This window comes from Prinia subflava, chromosome Z (genome assembly GCF_021018805.1).
Source record: "Prinia subflava isolate CZ2003 ecotype Zambia chromosome Z, Cam_Psub_1.2, whole genome shotgun sequence".
In the NCBI taxonomy this organism is placed as follows: domain Eukaryota; kingdom Metazoa; phylum Chordata; class Aves; order Passeriformes; family Cisticolidae; genus Prinia; species Prinia subflava.
Window position 1 is genome coordinate 57,622,792 of NC_086283.1, and position 21,870 is coordinate 57,644,661.

The 21,870-nt window shown below is 39.4% G+C and overlaps 1 protein-coding gene across 2 annotated transcripts in view; it reads left to right on the plus strand.

Annotated features, from left to right (window-relative positions):
- The window catches only part of IDUA (alpha-L-iduronidase), a 46,394-nt gene that overhangs the window by 20,649 nt on the left and 3,875 nt on the right, over window positions 1-21,870 (plus strand). For both annotated transcript variants that reach the window (XM_063421432.1, XM_063421433.1), the window contains 11 exons: window positions 11,867-11,949; window positions 12,546-12,653; window positions 13,305-13,400; window positions 13,961-14,163; window positions 14,685-14,864; window positions 16,512-16,728; window positions 17,331-17,546; window positions 18,158-18,279; window positions 19,511-19,636; window positions 20,252-20,328; window positions 21,106-21,206. In XM_063421432.1, coding sequence (XP_063277502.1) covers window positions 11,867-11,949; window positions 12,546-12,653; window positions 13,305-13,400; window positions 13,961-14,163; window positions 14,685-14,864; window positions 16,512-16,728; window positions 17,331-17,546; window positions 18,158-18,279; window positions 19,511-19,636; window positions 20,252-20,328; window positions 21,106-21,206 — 1,529 coding nt within the window. The remainder of the gene's footprint in view (window positions 1-11,866; window positions 11,950-12,545; window positions 12,654-13,304; window positions 13,401-13,960; window positions 14,164-14,684; window positions 14,865-16,511; window positions 16,729-17,330; window positions 17,547-18,157; window positions 18,280-19,510; window positions 19,637-20,251; window positions 20,329-21,105; window positions 21,207-21,870) is intronic.

Consider the following 21,870-nt stretch of genomic DNA (forward strand, 5'->3'; position numbering starts at 1 on the left):
GCTACTACCAGGAGCTTAGACTTGGTGGTAGTAGTTGTGATGTTCTAAACCCAAAATCTAAAGAAGGTAATTGCAGTCTTAGTAAAATCATGTTTCTTGCTCTTTTTTTATGGAAGGCCTTGTCAACCACTCCTATCCCTTTCCCCTTTGCAAAAGTACCTCTTACTAAAAAGGAGACACAGTAGTATGCCTTATCTGCATAATGAATTTTGGACACTGACCACGAAGATAGTGTGTTTCTTTGGACTTGTGCTCTACAGAATAAAAGATTTCACTGCTTCTGTTAATTTAATTTTAGCCTTGCAGTATTTCTTTATTAAAAATAAAGTGACTTAAACTCAAGTATGTCAAATTTATCCTTTCATTCATTTTGCTATCTAATTCTTAAAACCAAGAGTTATCTTGTCTAGTGACCAGCTGAAATGCACGTGCCTTCTGCTTCAGTATCTAAATAGGCTTGTTCTCCTTTTTAACATGTCCAGTGTTTGGAAGCTGTGTTACTTCTGGTATTTGCAATCTTGGAATTTGCAGAATAATTGGGATTTGCCCAACTTAACATTTTTTCTTGACAGAGACTTCTCTGCATTTCTCACCAACCGCATTTTTCCCAGTAACAGGCTCCTAAGAGAAAGGAGTATATTATTGTATCATTATCACTTTATCCCTTCCATATAAAGTTAGTTGTAACTTTTTTTTGCCTCAAACTAGCCTAAAAATAACACCTTTTGAAAACGTAAAGAAAGAAACTTCAAAATATAATTTTGAACATTTTTTCAGTATAGTGCAGTACCAGCAGGCTGGATATCTCTGGACGCAACAGTTCCACATGGGAAAAAAGTGATAAAATGAAGCAAACTCTCATTCTGTCTGTAAAAATCTTGAAAATTATATAGTTTTGACAGAACTGTGTTTTAGGATGAGCAAGTTATACTTAACATACAAAAATACTGACAGAAGGAGATTCATTAGCAGAAAGCAGAAGATTCATTAGTGGATTATGGAGATGAGAATTCATACTCAGTTACATGAAGTCATTCATCAAGGCTTCAGTACAGCAGTAATTCTGAGTGGGCTAGTCCTGGCATCCTGGTTGAATTTGACTGACACTAACAAAAAGGACTCAGTTCTAAAAGTCCTCTCTTTCCTTGCCAGCTGCTGAGTTGAGAAACAGTGGTAACTGGCCAAAATAGCCAAAAGAGATACTGCAATGAAACACCTATCGAATAGGAACTAGGGTAGAAAAGAATGATGATCATTGACTAGTAATTTTGAGTTTACAGATGATTTTCTTTTATGTGACTCACTATTTAGCTTTATGAGCAGATGCACAGTTCCAGTTGGTTTAAAAATTGTAAAGGGTTAAAGCAGAATTGAACAGAAGTATTTATGAAAGAAATGATGTAAGGACATAAAATATATTTGACTTAGTTGACACATTTACTTGAGGATTTTCAGATGATTTCAGAAAAATTCATGACTTGCTATGTACAATTTGTATCTGGTAACCTAAATATTAAAAAAAATTAATGTTAAATTAGTCACATGGATGGTTAATCTTAGAATCAGAGAATCATAGTTAAAGGTGTTTGTTTACTGGGCCACAGTCAATAATGTCAGACCTTCAAAAGTACATAGTCCAAATGTAATAGCCATATTCTTCCTTCTGTGCAAGTGTTTGAAGTTCAAAAACTCAGTAAATTAAAAAAACTCTTAAGCCTAATGCCTGCATTGTTTAAAATGCCCTCAAGTCTCAATTACTCTGTAATTTACCTTTATATCACAGTGACAAGGTGATGTGCCTAAAAAGCACAGATTTGGTTAACTTAACAAGTAAGTTTGGCACACTGAAAGTAAGCATCCACTTCCTTCCAATTCACTATGGACTGCATCCCACATTCCTTCTCTAGCTGTGACAAGTGCCTGATGCAGCTGAAGAAGATGTATATATGCAGAGAGTTGTGGTATTGATTTTCTTTAAATGAAAAAATCTGTAGTTCCTGTTGTAGGAGAAACTGAGATCTGCAAGATTCAATGCAGATTTGTATATTTAAAATTGAGGAAGGCTGTCATCCAGCATACAAGCCCCTTTGCATTTCCCTCTACAAGCTACAGAACCAATGGATTAGCACTTACCAAAGGCACAAAGTAGCTGCAGTAGTTCCACAACAGTTTTTGTATCAGCACCCAGTAGCACAGAATGTCAGGATCACAGCTTTCTATAAGAATAGATTAGAAATTGCATCATGATATGCATGTGGACCTTTCAAGTTGGGTATCATTCTCACAATGTTTGCAGTGAGATAATATAAATAAACAGTAGCACTGGAAAAATCTTTGTCCTGGAGTGTAATCACAGGTAACAGATAAACTTTAAATCATTACATTACAGAAGCTGGTAACCCCTGACTTCTTACTCATCTCTGCTATTCTGCTTTAGTAGATCAGGTTACTCTGTGTGGAGTTCAAATAGAATTGCAGTCCTGATGTAGCTTTTTACATCTTTGTAACAGTTTCAAAGGTTTTATGTACGTACTTCAATTAGATGAAAAAATACTCTTAATGTGTTAAATCAGATTAGGGCAGCAAGTGTATGGAGCTGTCCTTAGCTTAGTTGTCAATGGTCACTAATTGATATTTGTCCTTTGAAAAATGATTTTTATTACAATGAATCATGAAGGGGTCTGATAAATCTTATATATAGGAAGAATTTACATACATCAGCTGACATTGAGTGTGTCTGAGCTTTCCTGCCTTTTAAAAAAACCTGCCTGTTGTTTCAGCCCCGAACAGCCAGAACTGTAGAACCAAAGCCTGATTATTAATGAAGATAAATGTTACTACTGATACTTGTATATCTAAGAGGCAAATTTAATATAGCGAGGATAGTCTCTCTGGAATTCTGAAGCTTGTTCACCCATTCCTTGAAATTTTGTGTGATCGTAGCTGGATATTGAAAACCCATTTCTGGGTGCAAAGAAATAGATGATTTCTTTCTGCATTGTGAAGTAAACTTTCATGTTTCATAAACACAGAATGTGATGCATCTTTATATTGAAAGGGGAGATATTTTTTCATATTAGTGGAAGTTTTTTAGGATGGGGGAAGAATGAAGGAAAGAGGGTAATACATGAACATGAAGGTTGTGGAATGTACAAGCAATCACTACTATATTTGATAATACACCACTAGTCTAAACTGTAATGCCAAGCCCAGTTTAAAATAGAATTACCAGGTCTCAGTTTGTAGAAACTTCTAGGTTTATATCTCATAGAAAACTATCTGTAAATGCAACTGGCTAGTTTTACTTTCTTAATAGGTTTATTATGTTTTATATTCCAGAGTGAAGAGCAGAGACTGGCATGCCATTTAAAAAGCTGCTCTTTCCACATTGGCTTATAGTGGTCATTTCTCAGTTCTGAAGTACTCAGAAACCACTCATCACAAAAATTCTTCACTATTAAGACATGAAAGGCATATTCATTGTGCCTTTTCATCATCATAAGTTATTAAACACTAGTAAGTTAGAAAATAAACTCAGTATCATTTTGCAAACAAATGACATATTCAAGTTAGACATAAAGTTGCCCGCGGGGAATCAAGGATTGATATAGAAAGGTGCACGTGAAACTACATCTGATATGTAAATAGATCCAGCAGCTGCTGGACTTCATCAGACACCATGTGCTATCTGTATTTTAGATATAAGAGAAGTACATCAGCTGAGAAATCTAGCTGCAAGTCTTCACACCTTCAGTATTTACCTCGTTTTACTTACTGTTGGTTTGTCCATTACATGCTCCTTAGTACACATCTTGACAAGTGGAAGCAAGTTTTGAGAACATGAGATGGAAAAGGTTAAAATACCTGGTAAAAGCAGCACATTGTGCATTAATGCAAAATTTCAGGTCCAGTTACAGTATGGGCATGAGCAACCAAAGTGCTTGCAAGAGCACACTAAGTAAAGCATTGCTGAATTTGGTTCTTGTTGCATGTTTGGCGTCAGGGAGGACAATCATTCCCTCTCAATGTTACAATTTACACAAGAGTAAATAAGCTATGTTCTGTGATATAGTTAGAGTCACATACTTTTGAACTGTATTTCCTTGTATAGCTAACAGGCAAAATAATATATGGAGCATAAACAGTAAATAGAGATGTGAACATGAGGAACTGTGAGATAAAAACAGTAAGTCAAATATGTGCCATGGAGGCTTGTTTCAGAGGTGCAGTATTATGTGTATGTGAATTAGAATGCTGAATGCATACAGAGAACTGTTCTGTCACTGCTTGGGAAGAAAAGTTCAGTGACAACTTTCCCAGGCAGTGCCAAAAGGAGTTATGTGCTTAAAGTAAGTTAGTTTTAGCATCTAGTCATGTTTTCTCTTTCCTGTGCATCTTTAGTCTTCATTATTGATTTAGTCTCCGTGTCACCTCATTTCAAAACTTTTGCTTATAGGTGACATTATTTGGAGTTCCATCATCAAGGGCAGCATTGAACCACAATGAACATTTTACTTGTAGCCAAGTGTTATGCAGAAGGAGATCAGTTTCATACATCAAACTCAATCAGAAATGTATCCTTTAGCAGTCAGCTCACATACAGTGACTGAACCTTTGAGTCACTTGCAAAGCCTTTAAATTCGTAGTGAGGAATCAGCTGAAAAACATTTTCTGCTATTTCACCTTATTATTTAAAATTTTCCTTTGCAAATCAATATAAACACAACAAACCTAAGCAAGGGATCACAGGGTCTCAAAACACTGAATTATCCATGCCTAGGTGACCTGATTGGCTATGTTCACATGTCTAGAGGTCGGATATGAAAATAGCATATGCCTTTGCCTAAATTGCTTCTACGGCCTGTTTTCCCTTTTACATCTGGAATTTGTTTTAAAGGGGAGGAGGGGTGTTGGGATGAGAAGAGACACAACAGTCTAACAATATTTTCCGAGGCTAACTCACCTCAGCACAGGAAGCTGTTGGTGCTTTGTCTGCCTCTCTCTTCCCCCCACACACAGCATGCTCACTGCTGAAAGAAGGACTATGCTCACAAAAGCAGGCTGAGTAAGAAATGGAAAATCATAGGCCGTGATTAGCATCGGCTTGAAAACATCCATTGTTTGCTTGCACTTCTCTGCCTGTGAATTTCAGCCAGATCACAGCAAGGATTTTGTGAGCTGCTTTGCAAGGTGGTGCTCAAATACTGCTGATTTCAAAGAGCAAAGATGCTTATTAAGAAGCTGTATAAATCAAAGTCAATTCTATTTTTATGTTTTTTAAAAAACAAAAAGGTTCAGCTGAATGCACAGCCTCTTGGCTGGCTTGTAGAAGAAGCAGTGATTTCCAGTAAATAACAGCTGATGTATTCTCCATTTTTGAAGCAGTTTATTCCTAAGTCACAGAGATTCATATCCGTCCTTCTCTTTGCGCATGTACCACACTGGTTGGTTGTGTGGATGGATTAACTGTGACAAGCTGTGACATCAGCAAAGGCTGGATGCTGCCTGGCTCTGTGATTTTGTAAGGCATCCTCCCATTACTGCTGGGCTGACTCATTCCCACTGTAGGGGGAGTGAATTGTGCAAAGGGTGGGCCAGCACTGACGGAAATGATGAGCGTCGTGCATCTCGGCTGAAGTTGTGCCTTAATTGTAAAGCAAGCAGATTTTTCTAACCCTGCTTACACAAATGATAGAGCTAAGAAGCAAATGCAGAAAAATATTAATGCTAATAAACAGACACAGAAATGGTAAGATGTACCAATCATTTAGTGTGGGTGCAGCAATCTTTAGCCTTTGAAGAAGACTCTGAATTAGGTTTTTGATCTGCAAGGCATGTGAAAAGCACAGGCTGTGTTTTGCTTGGGGACCATGAGGGAGGAACAATCAGTGTTCATCAGCCTGAAAAATATCAAGTTATCATGGTTATTTTGGATTATGGGGATTTCACGAACAGGAGCCAGTTTACTTTACCTGTAACGATCATAGGAAGCAAGAGCAAGTGGAGCAAGAACATAGTAGAAGCAGCTCTTGTGTGAATGAGTACTGTATTGTTAGCTTCCACTCAATTCAGGAGGGGTAAGGGTTGTTTATTAATAACCCAGGAGTCTACTAATTTCTTAGTTATTTATTAATGATCTTGTACTTAAACCTGAAATACCAGACTAGTAGGGTTTTTGGTTGACACTGAAGAGACCTGGAGAGAACTGCTGAGAATTCAGCCTCTGGAAAGGTGAATGCTAATGAGCGCTATTCTGCCCTTTGTATACTCTGAGATATCATTTCAGTAGTCCTCACAGTCCCTTAGGATCTGCTTTTAAGGTTCAGAGATTCTTAAGTACTCAGCAGAACAAGAAGCTTATGTAGACAATTGGTGGGTTTGGAGCAAACAAAGTCATTGAAAACCTGACCTTTAAACTGACTTCATTTCATTCCTCATAGCTGCAAAAGTAATTAGAAAACCCAAGGCGGTGGGCTCCTTTTGTGTTTTAAGAGGGGGCAACAAGTTGGAGGGCAACAAGTTTCTCTTCTGAAAAAAATAAACTTGCTGACATTTTCTGTCCAGAACTTTTGACCTTCATCTTGTAGATGGTCTCTTAAGCTTACAGGCTTCCCTGTCCATTTAACAGCCTGTTCCGGCTGAAAAACAAGACAGGTTGCTTCTGGAGGACCTTGTAGCAGCAAGAATTTGAAATGGCATAGATTACTGTTGTTTGTTCCCCCAACAGTTACTGTTGTGAGAACTTTTGGAAGTTTATTGTTTGTTCCCAGTGAACAGCTTGACTTTGGACACTAAACTCCTTTCCAGGGTAGATGGACACTTGTGTATGTTTTGGAGTTTTATGATCCCTAAAATGTCATGATGAATTCTAGAAACATGGTAAACAATTGCTTGGGACACTGTATCTATGGATGCTCTTTATAGTAGTTACTTATTTCAAAAACTGTTTTCATTTCATTTAGTCTTTACAGGGGTAATTTAGTTATCACGCATATTTACAGTCACCTAGAACATGGGTGATGCTGTTACCTTTGGTCCACATCCTGGACCTGGATACTGTGGACAAGGGTGTATGACTGCAGGAACTCCCTTACAAGGGTGGGCAAAGACAGTCTGGCACATGGCTAAGGATCTTTATCACATGAATAGTGTAACATGATCATTATCTCAGCAGAGATACTACATACTGCCTCAATGTCTCTTAGACTGCACTGTTGCTTCTCTAAGATTGTAACACAGAAAACCTTCAATGGAGAAAAAGTTTTTTAGGTGGCTCCTTCATGGAGTCCACCTTCCAAGTGTGAGGTTGCCCAATAGCCTGCTGAAAAATTTTACAGGTGTGAGTTGCATCTCTTCTTTGCTAACACCTTGTGCCAGTTTTCTGTCGCTGTTTCTTGGCTGCATTTGCAACTAGGTGAGCAATCTTTCCACACAGAAGCTCTCAGTGAGGATGTAAGCAGGCTAAGCTGCTGTGGGAGTGGTGTTAGCCAGCCACTGTTTCCCAAAGAGAGGCTGTTCTCAGATACTGATGAAAGCAAGCCAGATTACGTCAGCTTTTGGTATGTGTGCTAACTGTGTTTAACAGAAATACAGAAGGGAGACCACACTAGCTGAGTGAGAGTGTCAGGATGAGGATGAGTACTATTGTAGTATATTGGTATTTCCCAACCATCTTAATCCTAGGCTGTTGATGGTTACCTGCATGGTACCTTTGAATTTCTAAATGGGCTGTGACCTACTGACAGGGGTCAGCCACAAGGCTTTCTATCCCAGGAGATGTAGTTCAGTACATTACAATAAAGTCTGATAAAGTTATCTTGATGTGTTACCAGAGATACAGTACTCGACTGAAGATCACCTGGAACGGAAACACTCCCTGCCTGTGGTTTTTGTTCTCTCTTCTCTGTAGATAAGATATTTGGTCCAATGTCTATGTGTGCACATGTTCTCCAGGGCATGCAACTATAGTCATGGAAAGGATCAGTGCAAGGCAGAAGAGAAGCACCAGATGCTGGACACGGGAGGGAAGCGATAGCTGTAGGCTGAGGAGTAGTATCTGCAGCTGTGCTAGCTGGAGCAGATTTGGCTGTGATGCAAGGTGTCGACAGCTAAAGCTATCTTACCTCTGCCTTCCGAAGAGATTAAGTTGGTGAATGGGAGTAGGCTGAAAATGGCATGGATAAGAGGCACAACAGGAGTGTCTTACAGCACTTTGGCAAGCTGTCTAGTGCTAGCTATGCACCTGAAAAGAATTCCCCTCCATACTTGAAAAAACTTTACTTCAGTAATAGGAGGTAGTGGAAAGCTGTTAAGATGGGCCTGTAGCCTTTGATTTGGCAAAGGATTACTCACAAACCAAACCTTTCCAAGGAAAGGCTTTTTGTGACAACCGGCAGACACCCCTCTGTACTCATCACTGCTCTTCATATTCACAGCACGATTGTTGCCCCCAATAGGTACATGATTTTGGAGCTGAGACCATAATACAAACTGGAAAGATTCCTCACCATCAGGCAACAGTCTCTGGAATATAGCAGCCTCAGGTCTGGTGCTTCTATGGGTCTTGGTGCTGTGATGCCTGTAAATGTGCTTTAATGTAATTGTTTATAATTACTGAGGATGAAGAAGGTATATCTGGCAAGCTTCCCAGAAAAATCCCAGCTGAGGAACAGTTGAAAGCCAGGCACAGACAGGACAGTGATTGCTACTTGACATTCAAAATACCTGACAGCAAACAATGAACAATCCCAGACTTGCAAGCACTCAAATGAAATGACAAGTACATAACCTTCTGAGTGTTTATAAATGAAGGCAGTGGTGTCTAGAAACCATGACAGAAATATTGGAAGAGGAGCAGGCAAAAAATAGACTGCAAAATTCTGTGAGCTTGCAACCAAGAGCCCCATCATAGGTACATGATATTCCACCATCAGTTTAGATGTAGGAAGATGTTTTGAACAACTTCAGCAATGTCATGTGGATTTATCCTCTACCATGGTTTTACCTTGTCATGTGCCTGTAAGAGTTTTTATCTGGTCTTCAGTGTTCTAAAATTGTCTTAAGAGCACTCCTGGCAAGGGCCTGGCATTTGGGCCAATGTTGTCCATTCAGAACATTTATAAATAGTACCAGTTTCTGTGCCTCAAGTGCAACAGACAGCATGGTTTCCAGTCACTACATGGCAGGCAACCATGCAACCCAGATTTAGTGGTACTGTATATGCTGTAAAAAATGCATTGCTCTCATGTCGGAAATGTAATATAGTTAAGAATAAAGTCAAAATCTGAGGAAGTGTCAATCCTGTCAGTCACTCATTTTATTTAATGGGAGCATACTGTCTGATCCACTTGAGAGGAAGAAGAGATTCTTACTAAGTGACAGGTCAGCCGAAGAATGTAAGATGTGCCTCTACACCTACACATATAACACAAGATCTCATGTACCATCACTCAGTCATGGTTGGCAATGGCATTCTGTTTTAAATGTGTTACTTAATGGGTGCAGTAGGAAAAATGCAAATATCCTGGCATCTTAAATGTATAGGCATCAAGTAAAAGGCCTTATTTATGCCTATATTTTCACATAATGCTATGTAAACCTTAGACTGAAGTCAGGAAGACTTAATGCCTTTGCTTTTATCTGTATGGCATTATTAACTTTTTACAAGACAGTGTAGTTAATCATTCTTTTGTATTTGATCATTTCTTAATCGCATTCTTTCTGACTGTAAGTGTACATGTAAGCAAATATTTCAATAGAACACAGGGTACAACTGGAAATAGTTAATGGATCTAAGACAGCAGAACTGCTTTTAGCAAAAAAAAAATCGTCTTTGAACTTTAGAATAGGACTTTTTTTAAAACCTATGTCTAAGCAAAAAAACCACCCTGATTTCAAATGACTATTCTTTAGATCAACAGTGACTTTTAAAATACTTTAAAGTATACTAAAGCAAATAAATTTATTTATGCTATTTGCTTCTTTTACAGCTGAACCATTGAGTTGGGCAGGAGTGCTAAGCCCATCAGTGACTGCATATATGACAATTTCTGTCATGGCAGTAGGACATACTTTAGAAGTAAAAAGCCTGCTTCAGGTCTTTGGTAAAAGAGTGTGACCAGGCTGGGGCTAAGACTGTATGCTTTGTTACATAACATGTGAAGCTGGCATAGGGGATATGGCCTACTTTGCCTCCTTTATCTTCCTCTTCTAGATCCTGGTTGGAGATCTGTCTTTGTGGTGCACCATTCCCTTATTTATTCACTAGGCAATTTTGTCACTCCTTCTTAATTCTCTGAGAATTTGGAACTGCTATTACAGTTTATTCACTGAAAGCTTTCCTTGACAAGAAAGCACAGAGGAAGAGCCTCCATCAAAGAGGCTCAGAAGTGCATGGAGAGGCACAGAAAGAAACAAGTTGTGACTCTCAGCACTGATATAAAAAATCTGTTGATGGCCCCCTTCTCATGTCTAATCCTGTTTGCTTGTCATGCTATGCTAGCATTGATCAGTTGCAAGAACTGTGATTGTCTCTCTCCCTTCCATCAAACCAGCAGCATTGCATCTATAGTTCACTTGTAGAGCTTTCCACCCAAGCAAAGGGCCAAGTGCCTAGGAAGGAGCAGGCAAGACTTCAGGAGAAGTGGTCAGGCTGCAATGTACCAGAAAAAATAGTGGTAGTGCCCTGGCATGGCTGGATAAATCAACTTTAAGAGGGGTTTCCAAGGCCTCACTCAGTGCAGCTGTGTGACCGGGGCTTGACTTATGTCAAGAGAGCTCAAAAAGCCTTTTGCTCAGGTTGTACTGAAGCCAGAATTTGGCCACCAGGCCAAGGCTGTTTCTTGGGCAAACAGCAGTAAGTCACACTAACAGACTGTTCTCAACAGAAGTTCATTGTTAATTCCTATTTGGCACTTCATACTGGCAAAATTTCTCTATTCCTTTCAGATTTCAGTTAAATCAGGCCACAAGTTCAGAAGTTGTGGGAAATTGACCTGCATAGTACCTTGTATTTGTTTCTACTGGGTACCAGGCAAGAAAAGCCTTTCAGGAATTTAAAGCAAATCTTCTAGTGTGTCACATAAATTGCAAGTGCTATTTTTCATCCCCTGGGTAAAAGAATTCCAGCGTTCCTATCCCTGTGCACGTGCACATTTTGGTACTTGTGTTCCTGCAAGATTCCCTGACACAAAGGAATGCATCATAGGTTGCTAAGTCTTTGAATGCATTTATTCAAAGCAGAATGAAAGATTTGCAGCCTGAGATCCTGGGAGAACAGGAAAAATATTAAGCAAATGCTTACAATGACATAAAAAATACAGACATTGTTTGCATAAATTCAGCATTCTTTGAAAGATACAATTATTATTCATCTAGACTTAAATCTATAAGGAGTGCTGCTAAGTAATCTATATTATATACTTCAGATTAGAAGTACATAAAGAAAGACTGCATATGGGACAGTTGAAAAGAGCTGGCCTAGCAGTCGATAATCCAATGGAAACTGAAAAAACAGCTTAAGCAAAAAAAAGACAATCTGTGTAAATTTTACTTCAGCAGAGAGTTAGAAGTCTTAATGTTCTGTGAAAAACCCGAATTCAGCAAGCAAACCCATTATATTGCTTCTATTGCTGCTGAAATAGGAAAAAGGCATGGATTGGTCAAGAGATGTGACTTGCTTATGGTGAACATACTTACTTTACTCTTTACTCTTCCTTTAGAAGAAGGAAGTTTGTGTACAGTTCCAAGAACCCAAGTCTCATATAAATTTCGAGAAGGAGTCCTGACTCATTATTTACTAATCAAGTCCTATCTTTCCTATAATATTTACACTTCTAATTTTTATTACGTTCTTATTGTTCTTCAGAGTGGTGAATGGCAAACTTAACTACGATTTTACTGCCTTGGATAACCTTATGCATCGCCTGTGGGAAAATAAGCTGATTCCAGGTAAGGGCAGCTCCCTGCCTCCACAGCTCGGTGTATCTGTTCATCCATATTGTACAATCATTAGAATATTCTTAGAGAGCTTTTCCAAAGCTGATTTTGATAAAAATTCATTATTTACCTTTTTGCCTTTACATCATGTCCATGAAAAACAGTGTATGCAAAATGTTGTTATAGCAATTAAGGTAGCACAAATGGTTTTACATTGCTCTGAAGGCAGATTCAAATGGTTGAACTTGTAAAATGACATCTCTTGAAGAGAAGTTTGTACCCATTGACATATACCTATAAGGCCAGAGAAGCAGATACTCCAGATATAACTTCCCATAAATTTATGCAAACATTCACTGTTTTAAGTTTCCTCTGAGCCCTGCATTTATGTTTACAATTACTAGCTTTGACTCCTACAGTCACTGACAAGTAACAAGTAAACGACCTCAAATCTGAAATATTTCTGATGGGAACATGTGTAAAGAGAAGCCATTTAATGATGCTTCTTAATTAACAAGTTTGTTTCAGATGATGTGATAACCCCTTCATTAATAAAAACTAGATAGCATTTACAAAAAAAGGAGACCCATTTCTTACATCTTTTTTAGGATTTGAATTGATGGGTAATCCATCAGGATATTTCTTAGATTTTGAAGATAAAGAACGTGTAGTACAGTGGAGGAACTTTATTACTGTTCTGGCCAGGAGATACATAGGTAAGTTAAAAAAATAAAAAACTGGTTATTTGTCCTGTTGTAATCCTTTCTAGCTACTTCAAAAAGTTTTATGTATTATGATCAATTTCAAGACCCTGGATTTTAACACAAAACCAGAAAACAAACATGCCAGAACAGACCATGGAGACCATAGGATAATAGTCCCTCTTTTTACTGATACGTGGCCAACATGCAGAATGAGTAGAGTGTTCTGGGTAGTACATTTGGCCTACCTCAAAGAACTGACTTTTAACCTTGTTATATTGTTGTGGTTGTAAACTACCAGCTCTCACTGGAGCATGATAACCTGCATATTTCTTGTATGTCAGCTTCAAATATTTCTAACCAGGCAGAAGGCTCAACCTGAATTAAGGGTGGGTGAGTGACGTAATCACAAAGCTGTAAGTCATCTTCCTCTGACCCTCCATCTTTTTCAAATTTTGCTGCATTTCATCAAAAATGAGAGATCATTTGGAAACTCCCAAATTACATTTCCCTCATTATTAAAAATAATGAGGGAAATTATGTAGTCATAGTGCTGGGTGCTGAGCCTCACCTGCAGCCCAAACAAATAGAATTGTCCGTATAAGTCACTTATTGATAGTATTGTCTAGATATGCAGCTGACTGATAAATGAGGCCTCTCCTACAGATAGGTATGGATTGGAGCATGTTGCTAAATGGAATTTTGAGACATGGAATGAACCAGACCACCACGACTTTGACAATGTGTCTATGACAGTAAAAGGTGAGCACGTTTTGGAGCACTTGTGAGTGTGGTGAAGTGAGACAGGTGTGTGGGGTGAGCAGAGGGGTGACAGTGAGATGTAAGTTTTACTGACAAAGAAGTAAGGTGGACAGGAGTGATAAGGAATGCAACAAGTACACCAAATCTGTTTTGCCAAGGTCATGTTACTGGCTACGCTTTATTCCCTAGTTGGGTATCAGGGGTGGTGGAACAGAAGAACCAAAACAAGAGTTCCACTAAGAAGATGCAGCTCAATTATTAAGGTGTTGTTAGTAGCAGTAAGGGGATGAAGGGTGGGATAAGAGGACAACTCCTCATTGAAGTTGCATGGTTTGGGAACATGCTCATACAGGACCTTTGGAAGAAAGGTAGCTGCCCTTGTGAAGGCAGCTGAAGTTCTGATGTCTTCTTGTGTTGTCAGTGCATAGGAAAGAATAGTCCCAGTTTGTGAGGTCTTGCCAATAAATCAAGTAATAGGGTTATAACATCTCCTTGTAGTTTTAGACCCAGTTTCTGTTTTGAGTTATCATCTTTGATATATTCATCTGCTTGTACTTCAGGGTTTCTCAACTATTATGATGCTTGTTCAGAAGGATTAAGAGCAGCCAGTCCTTTTCTAAAATTTGGAGGGCCTGGGGATTCCTTCCATCCCTTACCCAAGTCACCCATGTGCTGGAGTCTTCTGTGTCATTGCTACAATGGGACCAACTTCTTCACAGGGGAGACTGGTGTAAGGCTGGATTACATCTCTCTCCATAAGAAGGTTAGTCCAAGATTTCAGTTTAAAGCCATGTTTTTTCAATCAATTCAAAGTTACATTTCATTCTGATTTACAAAGATGATGATGATGATGATGATGATGATGATGATGATGATGATGATGATGATGATGATGATGATGATGATGATGGTGGTGATGATGATGATGATGATGATGATGATGAGTGTCCAGGCTATAGCAGGAAGCATGGCTACCTATTCTTGCCAAACTTTGAAGACATTCAGTTACAAGACTTCAACTCAAAGCAAATTTGTCTTTGCCTAATTCCCAAAGGGAAACAACTCTTCTGTTCCATTTTATATTCTAGGAGGAGCTCATGCAAATAGCACATGCTGTAGTAGATGAGATAAAAATACTAATTTTGTTGGTCCACAGCACCTTGGTGACCAAGGAATATGTTTTCAGAATATGTTTTCAGAATATATTTTATGTTTATGACTAGCTTATGTCTGTTTACCACTGTTTTCTCACTACCGCTAAGCAGATATGAAATATTGTTGCAGGGAGATGGTAATTCTCTATACATCTTGCAACAAGAAGTAGAAACAGTTCAAGAAATTCAGAAGCTGTATCCAAGTTTTTCTTCTGTTGCCATATATAATGATGAAGCAGATCCAATGGTTGGATGGTCCATTCCACAACCCTGGCGAGCTGATGTGACCTATGCAGCTATGGTTGTAAAGGTAACAGTTCATTGGTAGTTTTGTCACTGTAGTGTGCCCTGATGTGTTAATGCAGTTGAAAAAGTAGACTTAATTTTTAAGTTAAGTAGTTAATTTTTAAGCAGCTACTCAGACTAATAGATCCTAAAAATGGATATCTCCCCACTGATACAGTCGGGGTTTCCCTGAATAGTTTGGTTTTAGTAGCTTGATTGAATTTGTATTAGTTTACTTCATCTTTCCTTAAAAAAAAAAAGTCCAACCCAGAACCAAACTGAGAAGTTGTCAGAGAAGTGCTAGAGAACTGAGTTGGAGAATGTATACAGTCTCCCATATCTCCCTATCTCTGATAGGATTACTGCCACTCATGCCCACTCCATGTAATTTTACTGCTCTGGTGTCAGTACTGCTGGCTGTCACCTCACATACACGAGAATTATTTCCCAGCTCCTTCAAGAGTTTATCTCATCAGGAGATATCAGGTATAATAAAGAAGTTCCTTGAGCTCTCAGCATAGTCCATTCTTTGGTTTGGGATTCTGGTTGTACACATGATCTTATTAATTACTGGTAGTAATTACTGATGTTGACCAGAAAAGCAGGAGAAGGGAATGCTCAACATTCCCACCTCAGCAGTAATTGCACCCTGCCCCCAGAGCAAGCTCAGCTCTTCCCCTGCATAGCAATAATTTCCACTGCAGGCCTGGTGTTTTGTGAGTCACTACCTTAAACACATAGTGTCCAAAGGCTCCTGTGCAAAGGAATAATTCCCAAACACAGGAGCATGTATGTCACCCAGAAAAATCTTATCAGCTGCTCCTGAGGAGACAAAGGCTCCCAGTTCTCTGAGACTGCATATACAAGCAGTTTTCTCTAAGGCAACAATTGACTGCATCACATAGAGTTTGCAAGACAAAATAACAGTGTTTATAGTGATGTGGTGATATGAAGAGAGAAAGAAAGACACATCCAATGGAAACTTAACACATGGTTGTACAGAAGCTGAAGCACTATGTCCTTCGGAGACACAATTGTTCAGTTGTCAGCCTTCTCAAGTTCTGCTTAATTCTGATACTCAGGCACAATCTAATAAACGGAGAACTTGGGAACTTCGACGTTTTGCAGGAGGGCAGCACAGCAACCAGTGAAACACCAGGAGAATTAATTTCAAGTTAGTACCAAGTGGGAAAAATGGCTAATTGAGAAACAGAATCCAGAACCAGCTCACAGACACTGATGTAGTGGGTATAAAGTAACTCCAGATTTGGTGAACCATTTAGAATTAATTCAGATCGTAAGTCCTCATTACTAATGAAGTATTCAAGACAGAGGAGCATAATTTGTAGTGCAATAGACAAGGAAATGTGTTCATTATTTACGAAGAGTACTAGTAATGATTATTTCAGAGACTTAGTACTGGCAAAACTACACAGGTACTTCAGATTTTGCAGTGATTAATATATCACCTAAAGTATGGTTTTTCCAAGACTCATGATGAATTGTTTCTTCAGTTCATCATAAGTTCTTCAGTTCATTTCTTGAGTCTTTTCTAAAAGGCAGAGTGACAGTTCTTTACAGAATGCTGTAGAGATTTTTAAAAAATACAGGGACTGCATGTTTGTTGGTTGTTCGCCAAGAGGGAAGGTTCATTTTCTTTATGACTTCGCAGGTAATCATCCAGCACCAAAACCTGCTCATTTCCAAGGCCAACAACACCATCAACTACTCATTGCTGAGTAATGACAATGCCTTCTTGAGCTACTATCCCCATTACTTCACCCAGCGGACTCTGACAGCACGTTTTCAGATGAACAATACAAAGCCACCTCATGTCCAGATGGTGCGGAAACCGGTGCTGACTGCCATGGGCTTGCTGGCACTGCTAGGTATAGTAACCACTGATTACAGAGCACGTCAGTAACCCCTCCTATCTAGAAGCTTCCAGCCTAAGAAAGATTGTTCCAGCCATTTCACTGTTCATAAAAGCATGAGTTCTCCTACTCACTGTTCACTAGCCGTGTTAAGAAAATGCAACTTCATTTACTCAGATTGATAGCTCAGAAACTATTACTGAGAGTCTGTTATCCGTTTGATTTAACTTTCTGCTTTGTTTATACCCTCTGTGTGGCAACCACTCATTTTTTATTGACTGGTACTTCCCTCTTGTGATGCAAGGGGTACATCCCATTGGGCTGCAACTGTCTTTAAGATGTCCCTGCAGCTGGAAGACTCGTGCAGCATATTACAGAGAGAACCTAATTCATTGTCACCTGTTTGCATGTTGCTAGCTGAACTGCTAAGCATAAAAACTGCTGTAGTATGCATATACTCTGCGGCTGTAAAATAAATCTGACTGAAGGCTGTAACTGGTAAAATAAGACAGAATATAGCTCAATTTATGCTCAATCACTGTGCATGCTTTGACCCTGCAGCTATTGACACAGGACTGACTAACAGCGATGATTACAGTTGTCATGTTTTTTTAAAGGAGAAAAGCAGATTTTTGCAGAAGTGAAGATCAGTGCAGAAGAAAGTGCCCAAAACGGCACAGTTGGTGTGCTGGCATCTGTGCACACCCCAAGTGAGACACAGCCCTCAGACAGCTGGCAAGCTACAGTACTGATGTATTCAAGTGAGGATAACAGGACTTCATCCAACATCAGCACTGTCACAGTGAATGCCACCCACTTCCCCAAACTTAGAGGTAAACAAATATGTAGACAGCTCATGTTAAGTGATCTTTAAGACAGAATATCACCTGCAAAATCTCTACTGAGTTGCCTTTCATTGTAAGAGTGAATTAAATTTCCTAACTTCCTCTCTCATCTTTTGTGCACTCCTAAACTTTCAGAGGTATAATGGTGTTCTTCTTTGAAAGGTTCATTCCTAATGCCTACACTTTGACTCTGCCTTTAATGGCAACTGCCAAGTGCTGCCCTTTTGAAAAACTACTGATCTCAGTGTATGGACTTGGCTGGTTATTGCCAGGCATCAATTCTCTTAATGACTCCAAGACAGCCAACACAAACACACAATTGCACAGATGATGCAGTTAGCTGACAAATGTGTGTGGCACCTGTGCAAAAGGAGAATTCCAGTTCTAGTTGTGGAAGTAATAGTTTGAAAGGTAAACTTGGCAAATGTAAATTGTAGAGCCTCATGAGAGTGCTAGCCATGGGACTTTTCAGTGGAAGTCAGGCTCCAAAGTGCTGAAATCACTTTTGAAAAAGTAGGCTTACACATCTGCTAAATTTATTCTTGGTAATCTTTAAAACCAAGTAAAGAGTTTACTTTCTTTTGTTTATGTTTCTATAGAGCTGGTGTATGTGACATATTACATGGATAATAACCAAACCAATCCCTATCTGAAGTGGAAAAACCTAGGAAGCCCTGACTTTCCTTCTCCAGAGCAGTTCCAGCAAATAAGGGATGCTGAGGTATGATTATGTGTTTGCTTGAAGTTTTGTATGGGTAAAGTGCGTGTGAAAAAGACAAGAAATCAGGCCTGTAGTTAAAATTTCCTTAGCCCACAGTCATTCACTTTTCATATACACACAAAAATTCACTTGCAGTCGTGCAGAAAAGTGTAGCTTATACACAACTTATGCCTTTGTATTTATGTTATACAACCTCTTTGCTCTGGGACTACCCATAAAATAAGGAGGCAGAGTTGCTCCTGGGGAAGTTCTGCCTTCTCTCTGAATCTTCAGTGAGCTTTGAGACTCTTTCTGTTCTGTCTCCCCAAATAAGTCACATAGCCCTGTGTATATTACAGAATGGCCAAATTGCTGCATTAGAGAGCAAATGAAATGAATCCCCTTAATAACAGAAAACAAACATCTCCCTCAGGTGAACAGTACCCAGTGCAAATTCAGAAAACTGTGAGGGGCTCACACAAAGACCGATAGTTTTCCCTCATCCTCACTAGTGCTGAATGCACCATAGAGTTCATCAAGGAGTAAGTGTTCTCTGAGAACTCCTCTCCTCCCTATGGATGAAAGCCATGTGGAGGTTACTTACTGTATTTGAGCATATCTGAGCAGCCTGTCACATCAGCTCCCCCTCCCATAGTTTCCCCTATGCACTGAGACTCTCAGGCTAAAAAAAGGAAATCATCTTTATTCCCTTCAGACAGTACTTGCTTTCTGACTTTGATATACAGTACTGTGTCTTTTCTTCCCAGTCACCATAACTGACTATTGCTAAGGCCTGCTGGATACTGTAGGAGACATCAGCTCTTGCTTGAAAGGGGCAGCAGCAATATTTTAGATGCTCTTGGCTGTCTGGTACAGCTTCATCCCCAGAGACCAGCTGTGTAGCTGTCATAGCTAGCAGTAGCTTGCTCTGCCTGCTAGGAAGAGATGAGGCCATGGTTTGTAAAGGCATCCATGGGAGGTTACAGAAGTGACAGATTGTGCCTAAGGGCATTTGTGATCAACCCAGTTTATAAGATGGACAAACCCCCTCTTTCCTGAAGAGCTGGAAAATAGGTGAGTATAAAGTCTCCCAGTGTGGAGAACTTTGATGACTGTAAGCATTAGCAGTACCAACTCTATAGGAAATTTAGAGTCCTAAAGTAAATACACAGGCACTTTACACTGGTTTAATAGTTGATCTTCAGGTGCTGTAATGAAAGATTTTTCACCACACTACTCTTTGGCTCTGCAGGACCCACTGGTAACAGGCCCATTCCCATTTCCTGAAGCTGGCATCCTGACACTGAAGCAAGAGTTTCCCATTCCTTCAGTCTTTCTTATCCACATCTGTGCAAGACCCAGATCAGCTCCTGATCAAGTATGTGTTGTATTTTACCATCAGACACATCAAAACTGAAACTGCTTCCTGCCTTAAATCTTAAAAAGGACCATTTGAATTAATTTTTTGTTTAAAACTCTGTGTAAGAATTAGTAAATAAACAATTCTTCTCTCTTTTGATGAGAAGACTCTCAAAGATATAATTCAAGATAAAATACTACATAGCAAGTGATAGGAGCCATCAGTGAGATGAATGGAAGTTCCCATAGTGGGAAATTAGTAATACAATACTGAAAAGTGCAGTATCTCTTTAAAAATCACATGGCATGTGGCAAGGATTGACAGCATCTCTCCAGTTAATAATTGACAGCTAAAGCTAAAATGGAATCATGGCTGCCATATTAGACATCTGTATCTGCCCGTTCAGTCTCACCCATATTCCTGGTGATACCCAGAGTCTCTGAAGGTCCTCTGCAAGGTTGATGAGTGGGAGACATAGGCTGCAAAAAGCTACAGAACCAAGAATTTTGTTTTTACACCTGATCTCAATGGAAGAAAATCAAAGCAAGTAATCAGTAGGGAAGGACGAACACAGAAATTTGACCTGGTTGATTGGTTTGCAGTTTTCTTGCATGGGCTTGTGTCTTTGTACAGGTGACTGGTGTTCGTTTGATCCCTCTCACAAAGGGGCAGGTCATTGTACTGTGGGATGACGACTTTGTAAAGTCAAAGTAAGTAGCTTTAAAATAAAATGGATACATGTAAGTTACCAACATACAACTCCTTAAGTTTCCACAAGCCCTACAGAGTAAAACAAGTTCACAAATTAATGAATTGTTGCTCCTTGATAGATGATACAGTGCATTTGTCTGACAAAATGAACTGTAGGACCTGTGTGCACAAACTGAAGAGTAACTCTGCCTAATTTGCTGCATGATCAAAGGAATCTGCCTGTTGCTTACCAGCATTCAGTGGCATTTTTGAGGGAATTCTATTCAGCATAGCACACAGGAAGATTCATGGTAAAACTTACATTGTCAGCAGATGCCTAAGTGGGATCTTGCACATCTCTGTAGGGGATGTGAACTGGAAGAGAAAATCTCCAGTTGCTTGCTTCAGCAAGCTGGACTCGACTGGAAGCCTTCTGTAGGTGAACTCTGAAAGGTGATCCAGTATACAACCAGATTGCCTCAGGAAGCAGTGACTTAGCTCCTTTTCAAGCCAGTTTTCCTAGATTCTTCATTCTTGATAACCCTGATGTCTGAGTGAAAGATGCATGACATTTCGTGATGCTGCATATACCCAAAGCAGCAAGTCAGTCTAGGTGTTTTTCTGGGGGCTGTTGGAGACCTGGTTCTTCCTAATAGTGGCAATTCATGCCATCCTACATTTGGTAGGAATGAATCAACTGAACATTCCTTATTTTTGTCCTTCCTGTTGAAATAGCCGTGCGACTAGTTCACACATTATGAGTTGTATTTACAAACCTCTCTGGTTCTCTTTTCTAGGTGTATAAAGACATTTGAAGTGGAATTCTCATCGGATGGAAAAGCATACCAGCGGATTAATGCCAAAGACACAATATTCACTCTCTGGGTCTACAGTCCAGGTATGGCAAAAATGCCTACATTAGGTAATCTATCATGTGGTATTGCCACTCATGAGTGTGTGAACTATTGTTTAGTAACTACTGAAGGTAAGTAACTTGCTAGTAATATACATCCCCTCACAAATAAGAGCACATCCCTTCCCTTAGGATCATATTCTCAGTAAGAGCCTTATTCTCAAGGACAAATAGTGATTGACAAGTAGTCATGAGGACATCATTAGTAGTATGCCATGGGTAATTCCGTGTCACAAAAGCCAGTGACTGAGCTACAGGCCTGGCAAGGTCCCTGAGAAGTTAAGGAGCACATTTGTAGCTGGTGTAGAGATATGCAAAAATGATAACAAAAAACCCCACAACAGAAAGCCATGACCGGACCTTGCAATAGAAGCTTACTCAGATGAAACATCCAAGTGAAGGAAGATAGTGATGTTTTATTTGGGCATTTTTTTGTTTATCTGCAGGTGGAGGGTGGTGGCTGTTGGTTTTTTGTTTATTTGCTTTTTTCTTTTTTAAGCAAATGCATTCTAGTCTGGAACACGACCATCCGACAAATACTGATAATAAGCACTGGTGAGAACTGGGTGAAACACAGACAAACCTTGCTTTATAGTGATACTATTAAAAAGCAGTTGAGAGATGTTTTTACCACAAACAAGGGCTTATC